Source organism: Corvus brachyrhynchos, unplaced genomic scaffold, assembly GCF_000691975.1.
Source record: "Corvus brachyrhynchos isolate BGI_N302 unplaced genomic scaffold, ASM69197v1 scaffold11, whole genome shotgun sequence".
Lineage (NCBI taxonomy): Eukaryota > Metazoa > Chordata > Aves > Passeriformes > Corvidae > Corvus > Corvus brachyrhynchos.
The window spans coordinates 3,666,156-3,681,238 of record NW_008236965.1 but is presented as its reverse complement, the minus strand read 5'-3'; the positions used below and the strand labels follow the sequence as shown (position 1 = coordinate 3,681,238).

At 39.0% G+C, this 15,083-nt stretch overlaps 1 protein-coding gene across 1 annotated transcript in view; it reads left to right on the top strand.

Annotated features, from left to right (window-relative positions):
• The first annotated feature begins 606 nt into the window (after positions 1 to 606).
• The window catches only part of CNKSR2 (connector enhancer of kinase suppressor of Ras 2), a 173,217-nt gene continuing 158,740 nt past the window's right edge, over positions 607 to 15,083 (top strand). The window contains exons 1-3 of the mRNA XM_017728390.1: positions 607 to 640; positions 1,078 to 1,241; positions 13,339 to 13,541. Of these exons, the coding sequence (XP_017583879.1) occupies positions 607 to 640; positions 1,078 to 1,241; positions 13,339 to 13,541 (401 nt within the window). The remainder of the gene's footprint in view (positions 641 to 1,077; positions 1,242 to 13,338; positions 13,542 to 15,083) is intronic.

Here is a 15,083-nt window from a genome sequence, read left to right as displayed (position 1 = left end):
TTCAGAGTTTTGTCAGTTCCTGTTGCTTGGTAGAAGTCATGTTGATCCATTGGAAAGTATTCAGACAGAAATGTTAAATGGACCACCAACTACCCGAGTCTTACTTATCCCTTTGGTACATGAGTGTACATGCTGCAGAGCTTCCCTGTACTGTCTGGCTCTCTTGGGCAAAGATTGATGGGCAAGAGATGTGTGATGGATTCTCTCACGTTCTGCAGTGCTCTTTGCTCCAGGTGAAAACATGTGGTCAGCTGCATGTCGTTGACTCATAATCAAACTGAAAAGGTAGAATATGGATGCCCCCCAAAGCAGGACCTCTACAGCCCTGCATTCAGCCGTGTCCTGAGCAAATGTGCTGCATGACCTTCTAGGATATTATTTGGTACAATGGGCCTGTGTCTGCTTCCTGATCACTTTGTTCTGAGAAGTGCGCCCAGGTCTTGAGTGGCTTTTCATGCTCGTTTGCATACTGTGACTCCTTACAGGTTCTCTTTGTGGTATGTTGAGCCGGATCTGCTGCTGCACTTGGGCCCCTGGTTTTGAATTTGTAGTGTTACTGCCTTTCCTATTCTTTAGTGCTCTTTACAGCTTGTTTTAGCGGCTGGCATGATCTGTGAACTTCCAGTTGACTCAGCAATATGTGAGTGACCTTGGAGTAGGAGAGACACTGTGGTGTGGTGCCACTTTCTGTTTGACTGCGTGTTCCATTGTTCTCCCCTCTCCCCTCACCCCTCTCCCCTCTCCTGTCTCCTTCCAGATGTGATGGAGGCATCCCTAACATACCTGTTATTAGGGGCTGCCAGATTGACATTCATAGCACAGTAAACTACAAGAATTCAGGGCTTTGGTCGGGGTTCAGGAGCAGTTGGTATCATCCACAAGTGAAAAAAACATGGCTGCCATAGCTCTCCAAATCTTAAGGTTTCTGGGTAACATAAGGTTTTTTTAATGTTAATATACTTCTCTTAAAGATAGGACAAGAATCCTCTGCTGGCTTAATTTTTGGCCAGTTTCAGTTCCTATGGCAGTACAATGTTGCTAACTTTTTTCTTCCCTTCTTCTGCCCTTTTGTTTCAGGTCTTGATGATTGCCTGCAGCAATATATAAAGAACTTTGAGAGAGAGAAGATTAGTGGTGACCAGCTACTGCGAATTACTCACCAGGAACTGGAAGATCTTGGGGTCACACGGATTGGCCATCAGGAGCTTATCTTGGAAGCAGTAGACTTGCTCTGTGCACTGGTAAGCTTCTTGGGGCAAAGTGGGGAGGGGTGAACAGTGTTTGCATATTCACACTTTCTGTGCTCAAATTGCTAGTCCTAAAGGCTATCTAAGCAGCTCAAGAAACTCCTGATTTATAATGTATGAACAGTTTAGCATTTTAAACCAGGGGCAAGATAAAGGGAAAAGTCTATTGATAGAATGATGCTTGTTAAATAAACTGGTATCAGAGATTTAGGGCTTGCATATCTGTCTTTATAGAATAAAAGTTTGTCTGAAATCACAATGAAGCTAGACTGGGTTTGGTATGGAATGTAAAATAGTTATATATGTGAATGGAGTAATGGAGTATTGGTTGCTCTTTACGAACAAAATGTTCTGATGTTAACCATGGCATTCTTCACTGATCCTTTCATGCAAATTATGTTTTAGATGATTTCTTGAGCCTGATGAACCATAGCTGCTCGTATTTCACAGTAGAAAGGATTAAATACTGAAATCATGATCTTATATGTAAATAATATATACATTTTTGATGGAGCATACGGAAGGATTTTGGTAATGGTCTTTTCAGTCAGGTCATGTCGTGCATAACTAGGATTATCTGCTCAGTGAGGGGTGTGGTGCTGACTTCACCCTTCTTAGGAACTTCTAGTGTAAAGATTAGTGATAGATTGGGCACACTGCATTCTCCACTGTAGAGAGGATTGTGAATAGCTCTGTTAAGATGTACTTCACTGCCTAAGGTGGTGTTTTGTGGGTTTTTAGTACATATTATTTTTCAAGCCTCAGAAGGAGCTTTTAAGAAAGCTGAATCCTGGGAGAGGCAATCAAAGATGGTAGGCTGAAAGGCTCTTCAGAAGGGCTTGTCAGTTCTCTATATGCAGCAGCTTTTCTGAATACCCTCTTGTTGCATTTTTGGGGTGATGTGAAGTGTAATGAAAATGAGAGAGTGAAAAAAATAAAACATACCCCCAAAAAAAGTTAAAAAAGGGAGAGAAGGGCTTTTTCATACAGGAAAACATTTGATTTTAAACACAGATTATCTTCTGTAGAATACTGTTTCTGATAACATTGCGATGTGACTCAGTGCAATAAGTTAACTCATCAATTAGTTTTTTAAATAAGGAAGTTGCAGGCTTAAAAGAATGCTACTGATATAGAAAGGAACATAAAGAGAGTTATTCACAAAGTACTTTTTTTATCAGACAGTGCAAAAGAAAACAAGAAAGTAAATACTTCAGTTAACTGGGAAAGATAAAGTATAAGTTAGGGTGAACACCAAATGACCATTTTTCCCAATCACACAGAGAAACAGATTGTGGCTCTTTGAAAAATAAAGTACTTTTACAGAAAAAAACCCCTTGTTTATTAGCTGAAATTTCTTTTTTCCTTGGTATGTAATTACAGATATTATCTTCAGACAAACAAACACAACTTGTCATTGTAGCTTCTTTATCTTAGGCAAAAGTATATGGAACTAAGTTAAATATAAAATAAGGAATTTGTAGCAAAGGCTAACACTGCATCTTGAATGCATGCAGTAAATCTCTCCCTTCCTGGTCTTTGTTGCACATACAGTGTTGTGTGCTTTTCTGAATTTGTCTTAAAGAAAATTGCTAAAACACATAGCTAAAACACAATAGCATGAGTTCAGATTGCAGCTTCTAATTTAAGATGAGGTTTTTGCAGTCTCACAATTGGCTCCTGATGGCTCCTCGGGGATATGAAATGTTATTGTTGTATTGATTTTAGTGGACTTAATTTGAATTTATTGTTCACCAATCAGATAAACCTCTTAGAAAATTTAATTCAGAGGCAATCCTTTTGGCTGTATTGGTCCTTTACTTACAGGCTTTTCTTTTTTTATTGCATCAGTGAATGTCTATCCTGGGTAGGGCTTGCCTTTTCTTCTGATTTGACTCTAATATTAGCTGTATTGTTTAGGAGAGCATTAGGCCTATGACTCTCCAATGTAGGATAACTGCTAATTCAGATAGTCACTATGCAAGGTTTTCTTTTTTTAATGATCTGATTTTTTTTTTCTGTTTCACTGGAGTTTGACGGAGGTTCCATGATAGAACTTAGCATGAGTTACAAAATATATGATCCAAATGAGTTAACATCTGTTTGGATGCTGGAGATGATGGGTAGCAAGATGAGCTATGAATAGTAAAGTTAATTATGCCTTGCAAGCTTAACCCCTGATTGATTTAAAAGTAATTATTAAAAAACCAAAAGGATTGTTGCTTCTGCTTCTCCCCCCTTTCTCTCTGAGTTAGCGAGTGACCACCTAAACAGTTTTTGGCATTGAGGAGAAATGAGGGGACAGAACCCTTTCCACTGTTCTTCTCTGTTCCTGCTCTACAGAGGAGAGTTTTCCAACACAAAGTTGCTGTCACTTAGGAAAGCTTCTGCAATATTGATTGCTGATATGCTTTATTCCTGCCCCTTTTCCCCCCCTCTCCCCCTGTATTTTTTGGGGGTAAACTTCTCCTTGCAGTTTCTGCCCTGGCAGCTGTTGATATGGCAAATGGCAAACCAGCTGCTTATGTTGCATGCCTATAGTTCATGGGGCTACATTTTCGTACTGGGCGAAAGTGGAGAGCCTGAGCAAGGATATCTGGCGGGTGTGAAGAGAGCAAGGCACCCCAAGTGGGGGCTCTTTGAACTGTGCTAAACACCCAAACTGCCACAGTAATAGCTGGAAGCCAGTTATGATTGGTAACACTGTTTAAAGGATGTTCTTTATGGGTTTTTGACAGAAGGTGGGTGGGTGGCTGGCTATGGTCTCTCACATTATTCGCCTCCTGTCATAAGGGCTTGCAACAAATGGATCCTCCAGTGTTCGTGAGCTGATCAGAGGACGAATGGTGGCATGTGCTATCCATCTTCAGTACAGTCTCTCTTGGCTGCCAGCCTGCCATCCTCTTGACAGCAAAGCAAGCATTCTGGTGGGAGATTCACAGGTTTTCTTTTCCTGTGGTGCTTCAGAGAAGGAGGAACAAAATTTTTGCCCAGCTGCTACTGCTGTTACAGGTCACAGTTGCTGATAGTGGTGGGGGTGTACATCCTGCATACCATCATTGGAGCTGAATGTGCTCTGGGAGAGGGCAGGCAACCTAACTTACATGGTTTGTCTCTTCCCTCTCTCCTTCAGACTGTGAAGGTGGGAGCATGTTCAATAGATTATCATGCCTCGGTGCAGCTTTGTGTTTTATAAAATCCATATGTCAGAAAGGGCAAGATAAATGAAATGTTCTCTGTGCTTAAAAGAAAGGAGTAGTGAGGTCTGTGGTGGTGTTTTGTTGCTGCTAAGAGTTTGTTGCATGTTTTTCAAGGTCAGAAACCTTGATGAAAAAACTATGATGGATATATGCTGGCAGACTTACTTTATTTCCAGCAAGACAAGTCTCTTGTTCTTCTCTTTCTGTTTAAATTGGGACATGCAATCACACTGGTGGTGTCAACAGGTAGATTTTTGCTTGATGTGGAAGGGCATTTTTATTTACACTAACAAAATCACCCAAAGTAATTGACATCTCAAAACTGGTTGAAAATGGTAAACTAAGGAACAACATGTCCAGCTCTAGAGATACAGAAGAAACTACTGAGTTTAGTGCCATATTTCTCCACTATTCCCAGGTAATAAAACATACAGTTGTTCATCAGTTCTAACTATCGCCATTCAGAGCTTAGCCTCAACATGATCCTTTTCAGTATGTGTGTGAGGGTGAAGCTAGTCTAACACTGCTTCACATTCAATCATTAAACAAACAACAGTGTAGCAGACCTTCATCCACACATGAAACGTGACAAGCCTTGTTTCTTTGGTGGTTGCTTTAAAAACTGAATGTGAATGAACAATGCCAACAGAAAGTAAAATGAGAAGAAAAGGAGATGATGCTTACAAGAAGAGAAATGCATAATAAAGAAAAAATTGCTTAGATAATGCCATCAGATCACTGTATCAGTCACCAGGTTTGGAGTGCATCTGGAGGTCTTGTAGCTCCTGCTATGCATAACTGGCGTGAAGAAAGCAAATAAATGCACATAGTTCTTTTTCCATCATCTGTTTGTCAGGGGATGGTATTTCATTTACCAAAACTGGGTGTGACCATATTTTGCTGAATGTCCACAGACTGTAAATTTTATGTCTACTTGGTGTCATTTTTTTCCTAGAAAACACTATATACTGCCTGGAGAATACAAAGACTGAAGACTGCACAGCCAAACATGGCTTCTTCCATCTTTAAGAAAATAATCTAGTTTACCACAATGCCTTGATAAATGCAATGCCACATGGAGATTCTATTTTTTTTAGTTTTGCTTTACTTCTCCTAAGTATTATGTTCATTTTGTTTACATGAAGATTAAATTAGTTTAATTTGATCTTGCAAATATTTTTTACATAGAGATCTTAAAGTAGGAGATATGTTGTTATAAGAATATTTGAAAAGCTTCACAAATAATTTTTGAATGCTCTAAAGTTTTTCTTTAACAAAGAACTTTATAATGTCCCTGTGAATTTGCAAAATAATTTGTCAGGGAATCTTCATTTGTGTTGAATAGAATTTGGTTAAAAAAGAAAACAAAACAGTTTTTGCTTTATAGAGCATACTGTTCTCAGTACGAGTTTTCATGCTAGTTAGTTAAATCTGCTATGGCTGCACAGGAATTTATTGCACACTATATTTGAATTTGTAAAGATAGAAGATTGCAGCCAATGAAATAGCATTATTATTTGGCAGAGAAAACATTGGTGTGCACTAACAGCATGAAATTACTTATCATTTACCACTAACACAAAACATTTATATGCAAATGAATGTAAAAAATAGACCTACTTTACCCATGAATGATTTGATGCCTCTTAAGAATTATGCCTTTTATCTTAATTTCATCTTCCTGCCATTTCTCACACAGACATACTTTCCTTTGCACTTATCACTAGTCAGATCTTAAAACTGTTTTGTCAGTAAAAGTGAATATTAGACTTAATCATCATAGTGCTAAATAAGGAAGGCTTCATTTCTGAATGGAGATTTGTATGTACTGAAGGTGGAATTTACTGTTAATATTCTGAATGCTCATAGCAGAAAAATTACTTACCCTTTTCACTGTTGCCCTTTGCAAGTTAAAGTTCTGCTTATATATCATACATCAAGTGTCTTCCTGTGCTCAGCCTGAGCTAACCTGACTGCAGTGTAGGAAATCCTGAAGTCCATCACCAGATCAATAAAGCTAAGGAGCTAAAGAGTTTCTGGTAGCTCATACAGATCACATTGAAAACGCGTTAGCAAATCTTTTACACAGAACTGCGGTAAACCCCGTGGTGTGCCAAAGGCAGTAAATATGTCTGTATGCAAAAGGTGAACATCCTTCTTCCCGCCAGCCTCAAGAATCAGTTTTGGATCCCAGATACGTTTTTAATTCTGGGGTGGTTTTCTTTTTCTTTTCTTTCTTTTGTTGTTTTTTTTTTTTTTTTTTTCTTTGGACTACTTAGAGGTGTGGGCAAGTATGAAAACAATAACGGGGGGGGGGAGAAAAAAAAAGGCAAAGCATTTTTTTTTTTTGTTGTTTTTTTTTTTTTTTTTTTTTCATTTGAACTACTTAGAGGTCTGGGCAAGTATGAAATACATACACTGGTTCATAGAGCCATAGCATGGTTCAGGTTGGGAGGGACATTTATAGAGATGTAAACCCCTAGTTAAAAGCAGACTGGATAAAAAGAGCTGTTACAGTTTAAAACGTTTTTAAAAGGTAGTGTGTTCACAACAATACTTCCTTCCTTTTTCAGAAAATTATTTTAAACTGCTAATTAGCTTTTTAAGACTTTCGGAAATGCATGTAACTGAATATGGAACTGGTAGTTTGAATTACAAAGAAATAAGAGCACTTGGCTGGCTGGGGATAAAATTACATGAGAAAGTAGAAAAAGAAAAAAGTAATGAGCACTTGGTCTTGCAGAGTCTGTTGGTTGAACAAGAATAGTTTATTGTTGATTGAAAGAAGAACAGTTTATATAATTGCTCTATTAGTGCTGCAAAGCATGGCCAGGGCTCAGCTTTTGCTTGATTGTGGTGTAGAAAAAGAAGGGCATTTTTCAAGAAAGGAGATAATGATGGTGACTATGAATCTTTCCTGGGTTCTGCAAGGCTATAAATATCATGCACCTGAGTTTTTTCTGACTGTAAACATTTAGGACAAATATTTATACTCTTTGAAACCATTTGCCTTTTAATCAGTGTTTGTTTAATAATTGCAGTAAATGTTAAGTGTCATTTGAGCTATCTGGGGTTTCTGTCCTTATCTGCTTATTCTGTGTTTATGAAACAGATGTGTTAGGATCATGTGTTGTGCACTTCTAAATTACCCCATATGTCAGTGCTATTTGAAGGAGAGATAACCTTAGTGCTGGCATTTTGAGATGCTGGAGGAAGGGCCGTTAGAAATATATGTTGTAGGCAGATCTGATGAGGTATAACGTTACATAAGGCACCTTCCGTATGACAAGCTGTGATATCAGTTGCTCGCAGCTTTGGGCTGGTAAGCTATCTGCCTCATACTTTGTGGGATGTGTTCAGCCAAATGTTTTGGAGAATGAGGTTCAGATGCATTTTGTTCATTTTCAAAATCAACTTCGCAAGCGAAGGTTAGAACTTTTCTTGGTGAATTTTTGTCCACCACAAATTTTCAGGTGTGGTTTTGAAATTGCTGCCATGTGCTGTGGTATTCATGTGATGCTGTTTGGATTATCCATTTAAAATCTTCCTCAAGCTTCTCAAGAAATGAGGACCCTGTGAACTTTACTGTTTCCAGGTTGCTTGTTTAAAAGCAAATAAATAACACATACAGAAAGGATACTCAAGAATTAAGTGTGGAAGATGAAAGCACTGAAAGATAGTGAAGAGAAGAATTAAACTCACTTGAGGTGATTTTAAGTCCATTTCTTAGCAGCCATATGCTATTCTTGCCTAAAACTCCTGTGTTCATCCTGTGAATAAGTGGAAAATGACTTTTTATTGTATTAGAGAGAGCTTACTATTTAATCCCTGTGATAGTTATCTTTATTACTGGAAGATACCAGATATAATCAAGCAGTTTCACTTCTTTACAGATAATTTATTACTCAGTACAGCTATCTAGACTATAAAATTTGTCGTTTTGAAAGGTTGCCATTTTCTTCTTTCTTTAAATTGCATTGCTTGTGTGTGTTACAAAAAATATTTACCAAATTAAAAAAAAACCTTTACCTTCTTCAGTTTATACAATCCTGGTTGCCTTCTGCAGAGGAGCAGCAGAAATTAATCGATGTAAGCACTGCTATCTGCTCTGCTGTCTGGTGAAAATACTGCTTTTATTTTCTTCTTGCCCTCAAGCACCAGTGTTACAGTAGCATCTTCATTTCCCATCTTGTGTCTCTTCAGTAGATGTTAGCACTGGTCACTGCATGCCTTTTGCTCCACATGGTTTCCAGCAGTATGGTTTTCATGCCTTTTGTTCCACAAGGTTTTCAGCTTTCTGGGCTGAAGAGAAGACACAGTGATTTAGAAAGGTGGGCAGAGAGGCCATATGCTCATTTCCCTGTTGTGGAGTGTTTGTAGGAGTCAAACAGTGTCACTGAACTTGATGTAGCATTTCTGCTTGGAGGCATAGAGGTATTTGTGGTTCCATAAAAGTTGTGATTGAGACAGCTGTTTTAAGGGATTTCTGGATTTGTTAATGGGACTGTGGTTATGTCTGTATTGCATGTTGCACTGTGTTTATATCTGAGCTTGGCTTATTTAGGTAGCTGAGATGTCCTTGCACTTGCAGTGGGCAGTATAAAAATACGCTAAACTGAGGTCCTGGCATCTTCTAGACTGTCTGAGCCAGCAGAGATAGTTAGCACTGTATGTGTTAGGAACCCTTTACTTTTCAACCTGTGCTAACAGTGTCAGATGCACTTCCCTGCCAGCAAGAGTCAAGTGAATTTAACACAGGAAAGAGGTGAAGTCTAATTTTTTTTTATCATTATTATTACCATTTTTTTTAATTGAGGGAATCAGGGAACACAACTACTGAACATTGATCAAGCTGTAATTTTGCTTTACTTCCACATTTGGTTAGTGAACTCTCTTCCTGCTCATGGGGTGCTGGTGAAGGGATAGGCTGGCAGAAGGACCAGGCTGGCTCTTCTCACAAAAATACCCAGCAAAACTCATCAGTGGTGATTAGAGCTGTTCCTTGTCAGCATATGAAGAAAAGAGCTACAATTCCTCACTCACACTGTCATGTGAAGCCACAGAAAAGTAATTAGCAGGTAAGATGTCTTTTAATAGCTCCCACCACCTTTAGTTCAAACACCTGCTGACAAGCTATTACTCTGTGTAGCTTAGCTTCATCAAGTTCTTGTTTTATGATTGCCAGAAGAGACTCCATTAGAGCCATTTCTGTTGGAGCGGGGTATCTCTGAAGTGGCCTCTTGTGGAGGAAGCGGATGCCCAGACTGTGTCACTTCTCGTAATCTCTACAAGCATGCAGAGATTTCTTTGTGCTTCTTTCAGTGACTGTGAATATATTTTGGCTAATGAAAGCACAACTCGTGTTAGTGCTGTCTAAATGCAGACTAGGGGAAAACAAAGAACTGTCTGCTTTGCCTGCAATTATCTTCTTACAGTGCTTGAAAATAAACGCAGTGCATTTCTAAGAAAACCATATTGTTAATAGTATATTATCGAATATAATGTATGATTAAACTTGGCAGTTTTTATTTAAGCAAGCTTTTTTCCAGTATTAGAACACACAGCTCTGGTCGCTTTTAGTGTGGGCCAGAAATATTAGTGATAAACAAAGTGGGGATTTTGTTAGCTTGGCTGCTGTTTTAGCATCCTTCTACTTAAATGCTTCGATAAACACAGCTGCCCAAAAATAGATTTTGCCTGAGATTTATCTCTGTATATTCCATCTCTGGCTTTATCTGTATCATATTGCAGGTGGAGGCTTTACCAAAGTCAGTGCCATCCTCATGTGAGACTGAATTTACATGTGGTTTAGGCTCAGTGTTTTATGTTAAAACACACACACACAGACACACATTTAATGAAAATGTGTGAAAATAGGCTTTGAATCTGTTAACACTGCCTCTTCCTTCTCTCATATCTGGTGGTGAAAAAAGGCGTCTGAAAAAGAATGTGGCTGTAGGTGGCCATCACTTAGATATTAAGAGGAAGCCACTAAGCTTTTATAGCTGATTTTCTAAAGAAGCGTATACATAAATGCAGCCTTTTTTTTGAGTGTTGTTTTGCTTGGTCTGCAGTGTTAAATATTGCAGATTTTGTTTTCTTCTGATGCTTTACTTTCTGGTGCTACTTCAGGTTTGTATGCTGCCTGCCAGGGCTTCCTCTGGGGTGGGCATGGAATGCCTGCACAGGCTGGGGACCAGCGCCTGCCTGTCCAAGCAGGTGACAAGGTGACAAAGAGGAGACAGCAAAAGAGGGGGAGCTGAAAAGATGTGGGGTTGTTGAGGACTGTTGGGATCCAGCCTGGTCCTCAATGTGGTCTCCCCTGGCCGCGAGCCCTGTGTGGGGCATGGCTTGTGTGGCAAGAAGGTGCCTAGGCTTGTAGGGCACCTTGCCCACTGCCCCCCCTCCCCTGCCTTAGTTTTATATTTGGATAATCAGACTCGGCTCCTTAGGAACAGCTTGCTGAATTGTGAAATTCAGTGTTTCAGTGCATGGGAAAGAAGGCAGCCCTGTGAGAAGGCCGGTGGTCAGCCTGCGGTCACGCCCCCCACGTTTGGGGGTGTGAGTGCCATGCTGTTGTGCCTTGCTTGTGGTGGGGCTTTGCTTTGGCTGACCTTTAAGACCTTTTCAGTGATTTATCATTCATCCAGAATATCTTTCATTTGTTTCTTCCCCCATTAATTTTGCCAAAATGAGCTAGATGCTCAAGAAGCAGGATGAAGTAAGAACAAACCTGCTAATCTTTTTCAAACTTACTCCTACCTACTCCTCAATCCCCATCGTGCTCCCTCAGCCAGACCAACCACAGAAAACTGCAGGGAAAAACCAGATATATTTTTATCTGATGTTTATCTCTTTACTTTGGACTGATGTAATAACTTATTAGTTATGAGCCATTTAGCTGCATAATAAAGTACATTTTACTTTTCAATCCCAAGTAATTGTTTTCATCTTGTAATTTTTTATTTATAACCTAATACTATCTGTTGTGTAATTGCTCTTGAATATTTACATGATGGAAAAGTCACTGCCCAAACATACATTTTATCTAATTGGGGACTGAATGGGGTGGCAGAATACAGCATCTGTGTAGTTGAGAATCATGCCTGCAAAGCCTTCCTTGCCCAAGGTAGGGATGTTCACAGAAGTTCCAGTAATGGTTTGTAAAGCACAACCTTAGTGTATGGTTAGTGTCCCCTTAAGCTGAGCTCCAAAGTGCATTCTCTGCTGTGGAAGGATGGTTGTTGTCTTAGTGGCTCCCTCACAAAGTGTGCTCAGTTTACAAGCACACAGAGCTGGCTGGGAGATGGCAGACGAGCCGTGTGTTGTAGTTTCTCCTTTCCATCATGAGCCCCCATTGGCGTGGGAGTGGATGTTGTGGGAGGGCTGGGGGCTCACCGGGACTGGCTTCAGTATAATGTTCCTGCAGTCCCTGTGTAGTTAAAGAGGATTAAATTCATTAGGAGATGGTTTAGATTAGGAGCATGACAACTGCTGTAAATAATCACCACCTCACACCCTGCCCCCGCAATTCCTATAGAAAAACAGCTAAGGTAAATAAGCTTCAGCAGTCTTAGGTTAGCATTGGCGAGTGTATCTCTTCCCCCATCTCTCCTTGTGGACAAATCAGCATGGGAAGCAAACCAGGGGCATGGGAGGAAAGCTGGGGAGGACATGGAGTGTCATTAGGAATTAGATTTTTCTATGTGCATCTGGGGGGCTTTGTGTGTTCTACTTCATCGTTTTTGGTAGGAAATGGTTCACATTCTGTAATGAGTAGCCCCTTCCATTGTTGACTGAACAAGCTGTCAGCAGCCCATGCTATCACCCTTTGATGTGGCTGAAGTGAGAACTTCCAAAATTCCGTAATTCTCTTAGAGGAGTACTAAGCTCAAGTCTGCAATTGATCAGTCCTTTGGAAAGGCAAAATAAGTCCTTTTTGTATCTATCACTCTTTGTGTGTGTCAGGAAAACAAATCTATTATAGAAATAACAAATTGCTGATGGTACTATATTATATTGTAATTGAGAAATAAATCAGAACATTTTCTAGAGGTGTTTTGGTAACATTTTTACCTTTGAAGGATTTCCAAGTACTATTTGTTAATATTTCTGCATAATTATTTCTGTCTCTGCTGCACAGCTAAGGACCTTAATTTAAGAGATTGACTCTTAAATGGAAACAAAGTTTAAAACTTGACTTTAAATTAGCAACATAGAGGTTGAGCAGTGCAGCGCTGTGTTCTCTGGTCTGTGATTGTGGTGGTCCTTCACTGCTAAAAAGAATAGAAGTATGCTAATTAACTTACTTAGATCTCTGAAGCCAACAAAACCAATTTAGTATCGCACCATGTCCGTGCTGCATACTTGCAAGCCCTCATGCTGGCAATGTGTCTTAGGAATTATTGTGAGTATGGCCATGGGGTACTGGTCACTAACCTTCAGGGTTACAGAGAGAACCCTCTGATTAAGGCCAGGTTGGATGGGGCTCTGAGCTCTGAAAGTGTCTCTGCACGTAGCAGGGCTGTTGGAATTAGAGAATCTTGAAGGTCCCTTCCAGTCCACACCGTTCTATGATTCTGGTGATTTGCTGATGGTTTGAAACACAGTTTTCCAGACTAGGTTTTTTCTTCATTTTGAGATGTTTTTTCTCAGTACCCTTAGAACAAGCTAAAGGATCACTCATAATTTTGCTCTTTTTCTGTTCTGTTTCTATGTGCTTCAGAAACAGAACATGCTGTACATTTAAAAACTGAGTGGGTGTATTTCTACCTTAATTATTAGGAATGGTTAAGTTTTGAAGTAGAAGAGCAGTCTTGCTGTTCTTAGTTCTTCCTGTTCATCTGTAAAGCTAATTTTATTTTGTTTTCTTTTTTTTTTTTTCAATGTAGAACTATGGTTTGGAAACAGAAAATCTAAAAACTCTTTCTCACAAACTGAATGCATCTGCCAAAAATCTGCAGAACTTCATTACTGGGAGGAGGAGGAGTGGTCACTATGATGGAAGGACCAGTCGCAAATTACCGAATGATTTTCTGACATCAGTAGTGGATCTGATTGGAGCAGCCAAAAGTCTTCTGGCTTGGTTGGACAGGTAAAATCTCCCAAATGTCTCACAGATAACCAGATCATGCACATGCACAAAGCCCCAGCTTGTTTACAAAATGTATTGTAGACACTGAATGGAAGCAGAATTCATTCACATGTTCTGAGGGGATGTTTGTACCAATTCTTCTTTTTTTATGTCAGCCTGCAATTCAGATTAGCTTTTCAGTACAATACCTCCAAATGCACTGTGACCCTGCACTATACAGTAAAGCAACAGGATGACATCATTAGGTTATATATGTATTTTTTATTAATGTATAGCAGCACTTTAACCTGCATAAATCAGGTTCATTGCTTTGATACTATCAAATTCACAAAACTGATCATACTTTTCATTACATGGGTAATGAAAATATAACTCCAATATAATTCCAGAGTGTGTGTGTATACAAACATGCATGTTGTGGTTCGGGTTTTTTAAATAGCAGTGAAATACTTCTGATACTCTAGAGGTAATAGGAACTGTTCTACACTTTTACCTCTGTTACCTAGGAAGTATGTGGGACCAGGACTGAAGTGCTCCCCTTTGCTACATTTGTAATGACTTTTTTTCTAATTATAACAAGATTAATGTGAACGTATTTAAGATGATCGTTGAAATTCCTAAAGTGGTTAAAATTAGTCTATCTGTATGTCTTTATATAATGCATCACAATGAATTTTCACCAGAGAAAACAAAATGCTTATCTTGATTTAAAGGTATATCTTATTTTGTGTCCAGCAGCTGAAGTTTTGTTCAGAGTATGATCTTCGTGTAACTTTTAAAATCCAGCAGAATTATTTGGTTTTACTGCTGTGTGCTTTGTGTTTCATTTTTCTGAGGAAAGCTGGCTTCTCTCCCATAAATGACTTCCATATGAATGGTTTAGGTGAGGCCTGAATCTTTTCTGTTTCTTAAGCTGGACTGCAAGCTCTTTGTTTTGTTCAGGAGATTGCAGCTACCATTGCATCTTCTTTTCTACTCCCTTTCTAGCCTTTCCTCAAGTTTCAAACCCAGAGTACCTAAAGTTGACTCCTAAATTTCTCTTTAGATATTTAACATTAGTTGTGTAGAGAAGTAGTGCAATCTCATGGAAAGAGTTTAGTACTGAGACTTGAAAAATTTGAAGTTTATTTTTAGTTCTGTCTCTAGCCTGTTACTACTTGGAATACCTGTAGGCTTCACTTTTTCTCCCTGCAAAATCACTTTTGGCAGAGAGCAGCATATCATACTGTGCTTTAAAACTGAAAGAACAGTAGAAAAACATGTTCTTTTGCATAGATGGATTAGTTTTTGCCACTTCTTTCTATTTAGAAATAATCTTGTTCGGTTTCTCATTGGAACTGTGGTCATGATTAAAGACTGTTAGTTACTAAGTCAAAGTTCTTTTTGGGTTTTGATTGTTCGTTTGATGGGTTTTTGAGTTTGCTTTTTTTTTTTTTTAATAGTCTGATATTCAAAAGTAAATTTCATATATATACACACACACATTTTTAACACACTGAAGAACAATGGGTGTTTTTCAACTTAATATGAATTTATTAATTG